The following is a 14636-nucleotide window of genomic DNA, read 5'->3' on the forward strand; positions in this document are numbered from 1 at the left end:
CTAATCATGGGTGGGTCCTGCTGGGTGCAGGAACTCCTTCTCTCCCCCAGCCACCCCTCAGGGGTGCCATCCCAGAGGTCCGGCCTTTACTTTTGCTCCCCCTTTCCTCCCTCCCACTCCCTCAGGACCCACGTGGCTGGAGGGAGACTAGGTGGGCAGAGGATCAGGCCCGGGATCTCAACAGGTTCCTGGGGGTCCAGCTGGGCAGGGGAAACCTGGCCATGATCCCTTTTGATCCTCTGCCCTCCCAATGGTTCCCCAATTTCCCGCATTGGGTGTGGGATCCCTTTCCCTCCCCAAGCCACCCCTCAGGGATGTCAGTCCTGTCCTGCCTCCACTTCTCCTCCCACTTCACTCCCCCCACGCCCCACATCCTACACGGTCACTGGGGTTTCCTCCTGTCCCTTAGGTGTCCATGGTCCCCCACTGGTACCTGGTAGATGCCCTAGTTGTGAGGAGATGCGAATTCCGCGTCCTCCTAGTACGCCATCTTGACTCCACCCTACCTAATGCCATTCTTAAATAAAATACATGCTCACATCTCAACAACACTACAGAATATACCTGAATCTCTCATGTAATGAATTTCATCAAATATGACCCAAGCAACTTCTCGCATAACTTCAGAACCTCTGTACAGCATACTTCTCAAAATCTAAAGAAAAAGGAGAAGATTTAGCAGGATTCTGACATACCAAAAGCTCTTCTATCTAACAAGAAATTTTGGATATTCTTTTTTAATGGAAAGATTAAAATAATTTTAGGGAGATACATATCTCTAAAATACATAATGTTCCTTCCCTAAATCCAAAATAAATGACTTCTCAAGTAAGTAATCAGATATAATCCATGGAAACAATTATCATCTCCATATCCATATATCCTGAATAAGAAGCCACTTCCTTGCATGTACAGCACTTAACCCAAGACCTACACTTGCTAGAATACGAGAATAACTTGAAGTTATCTTCTATCTAACACAATGGATCTTATACTGTTATCCATTTTTTCTACCTCATCTTAACCAGTATGAATACTTTCTAACAACCGTTATTCTGATTTCTGAGTTAAATACATCTTCCACGGATGGAAGAAAGTTTTGAGAATGGAAAATAAACTTACTTTAGGCACCAAGATGAAAAGTGAGCAATGCTTTTGGGTAACTCTAAAAGCCAGAAGCTAATTTACACTCTCTAGTGTACCATGTCTTTGTAGAATGCAATGATATAATTCAAGCATGTACAAAAATACTTCGTAAAGACAGCTAATAGTGTCCAAAATGTAAGATGTTACAAAGATATGCAAAACTTAACTGTGATTATGGAAAGAAGCTAAACATAACTGGGTGTTTTAAAAAGTTAGTTATCTATTTGTATCAACACTCAGATACAGAAGAAAAAAAATCACACAGAACAAGGAGCCACTACATATTCGAAACTATGTACTGAAATCCTTGAAATTATACAAAACCATCAAATTATTTTCAAGTCACTGATAATACACCTTTAAAAATATTTTGTGAAGAAAAAACTGCATCTATATTATGACAAATAACAGAAATATTGGTAATTTACAACTAAATTCAATTACTAGAACTTGTTTTAAGATGAACTCTATCCCTTTCAAGTAAATCTACTCAGACAGCAAAATGTTACATTTTTATTGATACAGAGCAAGTAATAAAACATTATCTGTTTTAACTGAATAACCACATTAATTAAAAGGAAAATTAATTTAATTAAATTGAGACACCATATAAATTACCTCTGTGGTCATAACAAGACAAGATGCTGTAGGATTAATAGTAACATCTCCAGTCATCAGACCAACATCTTGAAATTCTTCATACATTTCACGGTATTTCTGGTTACTCAGGGCCTTAATTGGGCTAGTAAATATTACACGCTGTTTTTCCCTTAAGGCCAATGCAATGGCATATCTAAAAATGTGAAAACAAATAAGAATAAAGAATTTACAAAACCATGTCTTTAGAAGTATGTGATTTAAAAAATTCTATTCATATATAGTGTCCAAACTTTCCCTAATTACGTATTTTAGATAGACTTTGCAGAATATTAATGTCTTATTCTATTTACTTTCAACAAACTAAAATAATAGTAATAATGATGATAAATGTGAAGAATAGTGGTCTAAATGAATAAGAATGTTTTAAACTCTGGTCTCTTGGAGTTAATGTAACTTAATTACTAATACCAATGGATTACTAATGGTTATTACCCTATTTCTTGGAAGTAAAACACATTTGTTTCTCTAGATGGGCCTCCAAAAGTTTACAGAGCCTCTGCCTGTCAATTTATACATACACAGAGTATAAATACTTAAGAAACACTGGAAAATGAGTTTGAGTTTCACAAATAAGTTAATGCATATGTATTCTCTCCCCACATGTATTAGTTATCAAGTCTGTCCTTTGTTTGTTTGTTAGTTTAAATAAACAGCTCTGACCTTTTTTTGGTCGGCAAACCTTTTCTTTTTTAAAGACTTATTTATTATTTAAATTTTTAATTTTATTTTTGGCCGTGTTGGGTCTTAGTTGCAGCAAGCAGGATCTTCACTGAGGTGTGTGGGCTTCTCTCTAGTTATGGTGTGTGGATTTTCCCTTCTCTAGTTGTGGCGTGGAGGCTCCAGGGCACATGGGTTCCAGAGTGCACAGGCCCTGTAGTTTGCGGCACACAGGCTCTAGTTGAGGTGCATAAACTTGGTAGTTGTGGCATGCAGGCTCAGTTGCCCTGTGGCATGTGGGATCTTAGTTCCCTGACCTGGGATCGAACCCACGTCCCCTGCATTGTAAGGTGGATTCTTTACCAATGGACCACCAGGGAAGTCCCATCAAGTCTGTCCTTGACTGGAAATTAAGGCAGGTTCCAATAGTTCTTCTGCAGAGATTAATAGAATACAATATAGTTTTTCCTTTTTGAAGAAAATTCAGCAGAGTTAAGTATTTAAAAATAGATCATGAAATCAGGACTAAACTTAGCAGCATGGTAGATCCTCCTTACTTAAGATACAGTTCCTATCCACAACAGGCTTATAACCTATTTGGGGAAATAAAAATATAGGATTTCCCTGGTGGCACAGTGGTTGGGAATCTGCCTGCCATTGCAGGGGATACAGGTTCTATCCCTGGCCCGGCAGGATCCCAGAGGCCGTGGAGTAGCTAGGCCTGTGTGCCACAGCTGCTGAGCCTGTGCTCTGGAGCCCATGAGCCACAACTGCTGAGCCATGTGCCACAGCTGCTAAAGCCCACGCGCCTAGAGCCCATGCTCTGCAACAAGAGAAGCCAACACAGTGAGAAGCCTGCACACCTCAATGAGGAGTAACCCCCACTCGCCACAACTGGAGAAGGCCCGCGCATGCAGCAACAAAGACCCAATGCAGCCAAAAATAAATAAATAAAAATAAATTAATTACTTACAAAAAAATTTATCCCAACCACGCCCCCAGTGAAATAAACAATTAAAAAATTAAAAGTTGTCCAAATGTGATCAAATATGAATAGTAAGAGACATACATGAAAGAGAAAAGAATATACAGATGCTACAAAAAATTAGAAGATATAAAAAGAAACAGGAAAGTGATCAATACTTAAGAAAAAGAAGCAGTCACAAGAAACTGAGTGGGCCCAGATGTTGGACTTAGCAGACAAAGACTTCAAAAAAGCTATAACAGGGCTTCCCTGGTGGCGCAGTGGTTGAGAGTCCGCCTGCCGATGCAGGGGACATGGGTTCGTGCCCTGGTCCGGGAAGATCCCACATGCTGCGGAGCGGCTGGGCCCGTGGGCCATGGCCGCTAAGCCTGCGCGTCCGGAGCCTGTGCTCCACAACGGGAGAGGCCACAACAGTGAGAGGCCCGTGTACCGCAAAAACAAAAAAGCTGTAACAAACATGTCCAAAAAATGTAAGGAAACCATGTTCTAAGAATTAAAGGAAATAGGACAATGATTCAACAAATAGGAAATCTCAACAGACACCTGAAACTATAACAACATAACCAAATGAAAACTCTACAGATGAACAGTACAATAATTGAAATGAAAAATCCACTAGGTGGCTCAAGAGCAGATCTGAGATGGCAGAAGAAAGTATCTAAATATGAAGATAGATCAACAGAAATTATCAAATCTAAAGAGAGAAATAGAAGAAAAATAAACAGACAAAGATCTATGCGACAACCTCAAGTGTCCAAACATAAGTTCCAAACTGAGAAAGATGCAAGATAAATATCTGAAAAAATAACAATAAAAAAACTTCCTAGATTTGTTTTAAAAAACATTATAGATACCACAAGCACAATGAACCCAAGCAGGAAAAACTTTGGAATCACACCTAGAAACACACCTAGAAACTTTCAGAGTCAAACTGCTGAAAGTGTTCAAAGCAGCAAGAGAAAAACAACTCAAAACATACAAGAGAATACCATCATAATTAAGGCTTACTTCTGATGGGAAATAATGCAGTAGAATGAAACAATGTCAGCCAAATGAGTATCCAATATTGAAAGAAAAAAAATGTCAACCAAGAATTACATATTCAGTGACATTATCCTTTCAAAAATAAAAGCAAAATAAAGACATTTACAAATAAAAACTGAGTAAATTTACTGCTAACACATCAACCCCAGAAGAAATATTCTTAAAAAATTCTTTAACTCGAATACAGAGAAAAGAGTAGAGTTCTAAAAATGATAGATATGTGGGTAAATACAAGACTGTATAGGGTTTGTGCTTCTCTTTTATTCAATTAATATTTTTAAAAACATAAGACTGTTTAAAGCAAAAACATTATTTTAACATTGCATTACACTGGATTTATAACATACAGTTGAAATATATGTGACAAAAATAGCAGAAAAAAAGGAGGAAGAAATATTAGAGCAAGGTAACAATATTTTACAGAAATTGTGGCTGTAATTTAGTTAAAAATGTATACTGTAAGCCCTTGAGTAATCACTAAAAACATAACTCAAAGCTAAAAAAAAAATCAACAGAGGAATTAAAATAGTATACTAAAAAATGTTTGTTAAATATAATAGAAGCCTGTTAAGACATGAGACACATTACTGAAAAACAACAAAATCAACCACATCAATCATTAAATCAAATTATTAAAATCATAAAGTATCTTCTCCAACCACAAAGAAATTAAATTAGAAACCAAAACAGAAAGGTGTATGGAAAATCACCAAATGCTTGAAAAGTAAACATAAGAGGAAACCAAGAGAAACTAAAAAATGAATTGAATTAAAAATAAAATGTAACTACCAAAATTTATGGGATGCATGTAAAGCAGTACTAAGAGAGAAAATTATAGTTTTAAACACATTAGACAGGAAGAATAATGTAAAATCAATCTAATTCCACTTTAAGTAATTCCTTGATAGACACAGATTACCAAAACTGACTCAAGAAGAAAGCAAACTGAGTTAGGAATTAAAAAATCTTCCCATGAAGAAAAGCCTAGGGGGTTTAGATGGCTTCATTAGTAAATTCTGTCAAACATTTAAAGAGAAAATACCAAAACTACACAAATCTTTTCAGAAGACAGACCAGGAGGGAACGCTTCCCAACTTATATTATCAGGTCAGTATTAACATGGTATCAAACCTAGACAATGACCTTGTAAGAAAAGAAAATTACACACCAAAATCCCTCATGAAGATAAGATTCAAAGATATTCCAGAACAAAATATGCGCAAACTGAAACTGGCAACATCATATAAGATGATCATCTGCCATAAACAACCAGGTTTATTTCAGAACTATAAGGATGGTTTAACAAAAAACGGATGTAATATACCACATTAACAGAGTAAAAAGCAAATACCATATCCTTGCCTCTATAGATGGAAAAAAGATTTGATAAAATACAATGCTTCTTTTTTAATCCTCAATACACTTATTTTTCCCAGCTTTATTGAGATATAATTGACATGTACCATTGTGTAAGTTTAAACTATATACTGTAAGATTTGTTACCCATATATATTGTGAAATGATTACCATAATAAGGTTAATTAACGTCTCCATCACCTAATTACCTTTGGTTTTTTTCTGGTAAAAACATTTAAGATCTACTCTCTTAGCAACTTTCAAGTGTATAACACAGTATTTTTAAAGATAATAACCATGCTCTAAATTAGATTCCCAAAACTTACTCATTTTGTAACTGGAAGTTTGTTTCCTTTTATCAATATCTTCCTACTTCCTCCACCCCGTCCACCCCAGACCCTGGCAACCATCATTGAAACTCCGTTTCAATGCGTTCAGCTTTTTTAGATTCCACGTGAAAAGTGAGATCACACAGTCTTTGTCTTTCTCTGACTTATTTGACTTATAATGCTCTCAAGGTCCATTCATGCTGTCACAAATAGCAGGATTTCCTTTTTTGATGGCTAAATAATTTTCCATTGTGATCGACAGTGTGTGTGTATATGGATACAGACAGACAGATATCACATTTTCTTTATCCACTCATCTGTTGATGGACATAAGTTGTTTCCTTGTCTTGGGTATTGTGAATAATAGGAATGCAGATATCTCTTTGAGATACTAATTTCATTTCCTTTAGATATATATCCAGAAGTGGGACTGTTGGATTATACTCTTATTTCTAATTTTTTGAGAAACCTCCACACTGCTTTCCATAGTGACTGTACCAATTTACATTCCCACAACAGTGCACAAAGGTTCCCTGTTCTTCATATCCTTGCCAACACTTGTTATCTCTCGTCTTTTCGATAATAGCCATTCAAATAGGTGTTTTTAAATTTTTTTCATTTATTCCCAACTAAGAATAGAAACTTCCTCAAAAAATATATATATATATGAGAAAATATTTGTGATATTGGGATAGGCAAAAATGTCTTACGTACTGACATCAAAAGCATAATCAATCCATAAAAGAAAAAACTGAGTTGAACATCAAAATAAAAATCTTTTGTTCTACAAAAGATACCATTAAGATAGTTTAAAGAATTATTTATGATGCAGTAAGACCAACATCTCAATTGTAAAAATCAGCGAAAGACTGAAATAGATATTTAAGATAAGCACAGGAAATTGATACTTAACATTTTTAGTCATTGCAGAAATTCAAAACCACTATGAGACATTACTATATACCCACTAAAATAGGTATGATCAAAAAAAGATAATGACAAGAGGTGGTAAGGACATAGAGAAACTGGCACCCTCATCCATTATCGGTAGGAACACAAAATGGTACAGCCACTTTGGAAAACAGTCTGGCAATTTACTGAACAGGTAAATATATATTTGCCATAAAACCCAGCAATTACAGGTACTACCCAAGAGAAATAAAAACATGTCCACACACAGACTTGTACATGAATGTTTATATCAGAACTACTCACAATGGTCAAAAACACAAAACAACTCAAATGTCTATCAACTGAATAGGTAAATAAAATGTCAGGTATCCATAAAATGTAATACTACTTATAAATAAAAAGAAATGAACTAGTGATATATACAACATGAATGAACCTCAAAAATGTTATTCTAAACAGGGAAAAAAAACCCCACAAAAGACTCCACATTACATGATTTCATTTACATGAAACTTCTAGAAAAGGCAAAACTGTTTAGACAAAGCTGATGAGTGTTTGCCTAGGGTTGGAGGTGGGAGTAGGTTGAAAGCAAACACACGTAACAAAACCGTATGTATGGAAGTGTAAAACTGGAGAGGGTTGCACAACTGTACAAATTTATTAAAACTCACTGAACTGTATACTTTAAATGGGTGAATTTAATAATATTTAAATTACATACTAATAAAGCTTTTAAAAAAGGCTTTGCATAAAATAAAAAAAACACCAGGGTCAGAAAACTACTCAATTACATAGATAATCTGGTACCAAAATGTTAACCCTAGCACCAGATTTATAAATAAAATATTACACTTGCTACAGTTACCAGCTAAAGCTGGAGTTTACCTTAAGTCCTTGAATCCCTAGGGGAAATCTTTATCTGAGATCCATGAACCACTCCCTGAAATTACAAAATATGGTATGTACATACAAATATATACCTCATCACATTTTTTTATTGAGGTAAAATTCATACAACATAAAATTAACCATTTTAAAGTGTACAATTCAGTGGCATTTAGTACATTCACTATGTTGTGCAACCACCACCTCTACCTGATTCTGAAACATAATTCTCATCCTTCCAAAAACCCCATACCCATTAGGCAGTTACTTTTTGCTCCTCTCCTCTCAACATCCCCTGGCCTCCACCAATCTTTCTGTCTCTAGGAATTTACCTGAGATATTTCACATAAATGAAGTCATACGGGATATTTCACACAAATGGAATCACACCTACTGAGTCTGGCTTCTTTTACTCAGCATGTTTCTGAGGTTCACCCACACTGTAGCATGTATCAGTACTTCACTGCTGTTACAGCTGGGTAATATTTCATTGTACAGATAAACCAGATTTATTTATCTATTCATCAACTGATGGACTTCTGGGTTGTTTCTACCTTTTCACTACTGTGAATAGTGCTGCTATGAACATTCATGTATAAGTATCTGTGTATCTGTTTTCAATTCTTTGGAGTAATATACCTAGGAGTGGAACTGCTGAGTCATATAGTAATTCTACATTTAACTTTTTGAATAAGTACCAGACTGGTTTCCACAGCAGTCCTCACCAGGTTTTCAAAGGTGTCTATAAACCTGGTGAATTTCTTAAACATCTCTTTATGTTCTCCTAACCCAGAGTATGAGAGCAGGTTTCAGCATATACATGAAAATTTCCCATACTGAAAATTAGTCTGCTTTTGTAGGAAAAATGAAAGCAAAGTTACACTAATGCCCAGAATCTTAATGACTATATATGTTGCCTTTAAATGGATAATGCACCTAACTACTGTACACTTTTCTAAGTGAGATAAAATAACTGAACTAAAAATAGTCAAACCTCTTCTATATTTGTGCCTTAGGAGGAAACTAACTTCTGACTTCAGCACCTTCTGAAAAGTGGACCAATAAAAGAATTAGTCCTACTCCACTGGATAGAACTAAGGCAGTACCTGACCATAATGTGTCTGAATCTCGGAAACAGATCAAGACTAATCTGCAATTGGCTGATGCCATTAGAATGAAAATCTAAGATCCAAAGCTTCACTTGTCTAACTCCCCTGCAAAGAGAAAAATTTTGAGTTACACCTAAGCCAAGGCCTGGAAAGACTAATATACAATAACTAGATAGGCCCTGACTATCCCAAAGGACAATATTCCAGAACTCATGAAATATATCCACCATTATTCCAAGGTAAAGGTAATGATGAATAGGGAGACTGGAGCCATTTTTAAGTTTCCTTCCTCTATGATCTTCTTTACTCTTTAGGTGGTCACTGTTAAGAATACCTAATTCAGGGCTTCCCTGGTGGTGCAGTGGTTGAGAATCTGCCTGCCAATGCAGGGGACATGGGTTCGAACCCTGGTCTGGGAAGATCCCACATGCCGTGGAGCAACTAGGCCCGTGAGCCACAACTACTGAGCCTGCGCGTCTGGAGCCTGTGCTCCGCAACAGGAGAGGCCGCAATAGTGAGAGGCCCGTGCACCGCGATGAAGAGTGACCCCCGCTCGCCACAACTAGAGAAAACCCTCGCACAGAAACAAAGACCCAACATAGCAAAAAAAAAAAAAAAAAAAAAGAATACCTAATTCAGCTGCTCAATAGGAAAGCTGTAATTTCTCCATAATGAAGAAATAAAATATATTATAAATTATTAATAGTTAACCTGCAAACTCAAATTGATTTTCGAAAAGATGCCAAGACTGAGGGGAAAAAATAGTCTTTCAACAAATTCTGAGACAACTTGATATCCATATGCAAAACAATGAAGTTGGACCTACAAAAATAAAAAGCCCTCAAAATGGATCAAAGAACTAATATAATAGCTAAAATTACAAAACTCTTAGAAGAAAATATAGGTGTAAATCTTTGCAACCTTGATTAGGCAACGGTTTCTTATAAATGACACAAGCAACAAAAGAAAACAGATGAACTGCACTTCGTCAAATTAAAGACATCTGTACCTGAAAGAACACTCAAGAAAGTGAAAAGATGACCTACAGAATGAGAGGAAAATTTTGAAAATCATGTATCTGACAAGGAACTAGTATCAGAATACAAAACAACTATCACAATTCAACAAGACAACCCAATGAACAAGTAAAAAAAGACTTAAGCAGACGTATCTCCAAAGACATAAACAGGCCAAAGAGCACATTAAAAAATGTTCAATATCATCAGTCATTAAGGAAGTGCAAATCAAAACCACAATGAGATATCACCTCACACCTGACAGAATGGCTATCATCAAAGAGGCAAGAAACAAGTGCTGGTGAGGATGAGGACAAAAGGGAACCCTTGTGCCCAAGTGCCCATCAATAAATGAATGGATAAATAAGATGTGGTATATGCATATCCAATGGAATATTACTAAACCATAAAAAATGAAATCTTGCCATTTGCAACAACACAGATGGACCTAGAGGGTACTATGCTAAATGAAATAAGTCAGACAGAGAAAGACAAATACTGTATGATTTCACTTGTATGTGGAATCTAAAAAACAAAACAAATGAACAAACACAACAAAACAGAAACAGTTATAGAAACAGAAAACCAACAGGTAGTCACCAGAGGGGAGGGTGGTGAGGGGAGGAAAGAAATAGGTAAGGGAGATTAAGAGGTAAAAACTTCCAGTTGCAAAATAAATGAGTCATGGAAATGAAACATACAGTATGGGGAATACAGTCTAATAACTACGTAATATCTTTTTATGGTGACATATTGTAACCAGACTTATTGTGGTGACCATTTTGAAATGTATTGAATTATCAAATCACTATGCTGTGTAATAGGAACTAACATAGTGTTACAGGTCAATTACACTTCAAAATAAACAGAGAAAAAGAGATCAGATCTACAGTTACCACAAGTTGGGGTGGGGGTGGGGATTGGGATGAAGATGGTCAAAAGGTAGAAACTTCCAGTTATAAGTAATAGGGATGTAATGTATAATACAATAAATATAATTAACACTGCTGAAGATTACATTAAAAAGTTGTTAAAAGAGTAAATCCTAAGAGTTCTTTCTCATCACACAAAAAACAATATTTCTTTAATTCTGTATCTATATGAAACGATGGATGTTCACCAAACTTATTATGATAATCATTTTATGATGCATGTAAGTCAAATCATTATGCTGCAAACCTTAAACTTACACTATGCTATATGTCAACTCTATCTCAATAAAACTGGAAAAAAAATAATAAACTTCACATGATCAGAATCTAGAAACAATGTACCTAATATAGGATTATACTAATACCCACAGAAACTTAATCTTGTCTAGAAATAAGTAACATCATTGCTTTTTATCTTTCTGGAATTCTTTTCAGAAACCTAATTAGTTCACCTTTAAAAATGTTTTACATTATTCTAACTTGTATTATGCTGAAAATCCACATTAAAAAGTTTTTACTTAAAACAATCATAAAATAAATTTACTGTATAATCAATTTTAAAAAAAAGGTAGTAACAAGTGTTGGCAAGGATATGGAGAAATTGAAGCCCTCATAAAATGATGGTGGGAAAATAAAATGATGCAGCTGCTGTGGAAAACAGTTTGCTGGTTCCTCAAAAAGTTAAACATGGAATTAAACATGACCCAGTAATTCCATTCCTAGGTATATACTGAAGAGAAGTAAAACCATGTGTTCAAAGAAAAACTTGTACATAATTGTTTCCAACAGCATCATTCATAATAGCCAAAGAACTGCAAATACTCATATATCCCATAAATTGATGAATGGATAAACAAAATGTGGTATATTAATACTACACAATTAATCAGCCATAAAATATTAATCAGTCATAAAATACAATTCAACCTGGATGTATACTACAACACGGATGAACCTTAAAATCATTATGCTTAGTGAAATAAAACAGAAAACAAAAGGTCACATACTGTATGATTCTATTTATATGAAATGCCCAGAAAAGGTAAAGTCATACAGAAAGCAGACTGGGGGCTGAAAGGAACTGGGTCTAAGGAAATGCGGAATGACTGATTAATGTGTACATGGTTTCTTTTTGCCATGGTGAAGTTGTTCGCGAACTAGAGAGTAGTGACAGCAGCACACATGAAGGAAAAAAGTTAACCCACAAAAGCCTATCTACAACAGATTGCAAAATCCCATCCACGTGAAAGAGCACAATCCACTTTCAGAATGGCCCAGTTCCTCTCAAACTTTAATGGACATATGAATCACCTGGTGATCTTGTTAAATGCAGATTATGATTCAGTAGTTTTGGGGTGGGTCCTGAGATTCTGCCTAATAAGTCTGTAGGTGATACTCATGTATCTGGTGCAGGACCATACTTTGAGTAGCAAGACTCCAGAACTGTGGTCTTTAAATAGTTTAGAAGAAAAGATACCTATCAAAAAATTTAAAACACAGGCAATATATGTGTATTTATTTACAAAATTAGATAACTACTGTACTAATAGAGAACACACATTAAAAATAATGTAGAAAATACTTACTTCCAGCACAGACTAACAAGGACTGGCTTTACCTATCCACCTGAAACAACTACAAAACATGACAAAATATATGAAACAATGATTTCAGACACTGAATAAAAGCACAGTAATCCTTGAGAAAGTGGAAGCAAACTAGGTAATTCCAGATTACTGTCCACAGAGTTTCCAAGTCACAGTTCCAGGATATGGAATCTGGAGGTTTCCCTAAGTTAAGCAGACAGAGGTGGGAGCCTGGGGAGGCCATGGCAGCTACACTGCAGTGGAAAATAACCAGAGAGGAGAGAGCTGGACAGAGGGAAAGCTCTGAACATCTGCTGAGCACTCCTGTGTTTTCAAGTAAGTAATAATCAGTGAATAAGTGTTAGGAAACAACTGAAAGCCAGGGGGAAACCAACCAAATGAAGCAGAGCCAAAAATAACCAGATCTTCACAGGGCTGGGAGTTGTTCAGGTTCCCATTGGTCATGGTGGAAAAATTCATAATTCACAAGATACTGGCTAGAATACCAAGAAATATATTAAATAGTGGAGAAAATTAGCCGTAGATTGTATGCTACTCTAGCCCTGCCTAAAATCATCATAAACACAAGCCCTGAAAGGATTACACTTTTTTCCAAGAAATTATACCCCAGAAAAAAGCTGAAGATGTTAATAGAAAGGGACATTCAAGATGGCAGAAGAGTAAGACGTGAAGAACACCTTCCTCCCCACAAATACATCAGATATACATCTACATGTGGAACAACTCCTACAGAAACCTACTGAACACTGGCAGAAGACCTCAGACCTCCCAAAAGGCAAGAAACTCCCCACGGACCTGGGTAGGGCAAAAGAAAAAACAGAGACAAAAAGAATAGGGGGCTTCCCTGGTGGCGCACTGGTTGAGAGTCCGCCTGCCGATGCAGGGGACACGGGTTCGTGCCCTGGTCTGGGAGGATCCCACATGCCACGGAGCGGCTGGGCCCGTGAGCCGTGGCCGCTGAGCCTACGCATCCGGTGCCTGTGCTCTGCAACAGGAGAGGCCACAACAGTGAGAGGCCCGCGTACCACAAAGAAAAAACAAAAAACAAAAAGAATAGGGACAAGACCTGCACTAGTGGGAGGGAGCTGTGAAGGAGGAAAAGTTTCCTCACACTAGGAGGCCCCTTCACTGGCAGAGACCGGGGGTGGATGGGGGGAGGTTTGGAGCCACAGAGGAGAGTGCAGCAACGGGTGCAGAGGGCAGCGGAGAGATTACTGAAGAGGATCAGTGCTGACCAGCACTCACCAGCCTGAGAGGCTTCTCTCCTCACCCGCTGGGGTGGACGGGGGCTGGGAGCTGAGGCTCTGGCATCAGAGGTCAGATCCCAGGGAGAGGACTGGGGTTGGCTGCGTGAACACAGCCTGAAGGGGGCTAGTGCGCCACAGCTAGCCGGGAGGGAGTCCGGGAAAAAGTCTGGAACTGCCGAAGAGGCAAGAGACTTTTTCTTGCCACTGTTTTGTGGTGTGCAAGGAAAGGGGATTCAAGGCACCGCCTAAACTAGATTCAGAGACAGGCGTGAGCCGTGGCTATCGGCACAGACCCTAGAAACGGGCATGAGACGCTAAGGCTGCTGCTGCTGCAGCCACCAAGAAACCTGTGTGCAAGCACAGGTCACTATCCACACCTCCACTCCCGAGAGCCTGTGCAGCCAACCACTGCCAGGGTCCCGTGATCCAGAGACAACTTCCCCGGGAGAACACACGGCGTGCCTCAGGCTAGTGCAACGTGATGCTGTCCTCTGCCGCCACAGGCTCACCCCGCATTCCGTACCCCTCCCTCCCCTCGGCCTGAGTGAGCCAGAGCCCCTGATCAGCTGGTCATTTAACCCCCTCCTGTCTGAGTGGGAACAGGCGCCCTCAGGCGACTAACACACAGAGGCAGGGCCAATCCAAAGCTGAACCACAGGAGCTGTGCAAAAAAAGAAAAGAAAGGGAAATCTCTCCCAGCAGCCTCAGGAGCAGCGGATGAAATCTCCACAATCAACTTGATGTACCCTGC

General features: G+C 37.8%; 1 protein-coding gene across 1 annotated transcript in view; it reads right to left on the reverse strand.

Annotated features, from left to right (window-relative positions):
- MTREX (Mtr4 exosome RNA helicase) overlaps nucleotides 1-14636 on the reverse strand; it is a 136596-nt gene that overhangs the window by 93797 nt on the left and 28163 nt on the right. The window contains exons 6-7 of the mRNA XM_082836795.1: nucleotides 1765-1939; nucleotides 565-655 (exon numbers count right to left, since the gene is read on the reverse strand). Of these exons, the coding sequence (XP_082692921.1) occupies nucleotides 565-655; nucleotides 1765-1939 (266 nt within the window). The remainder of the gene's footprint in view (nucleotides 1-564; nucleotides 656-1764; nucleotides 1940-14636) is intronic.

The sequence above is a fragment of the Leucopleurus acutus genome, assembly GCF_964270905.1.
Source record: "Leucopleurus acutus genome assembly, chromosome: 3".
Classification (NCBI taxonomy): domain Eukaryota; kingdom Metazoa; phylum Chordata; class Mammalia; order Artiodactyla; family Delphinidae; genus Leucopleurus; species Leucopleurus acutus.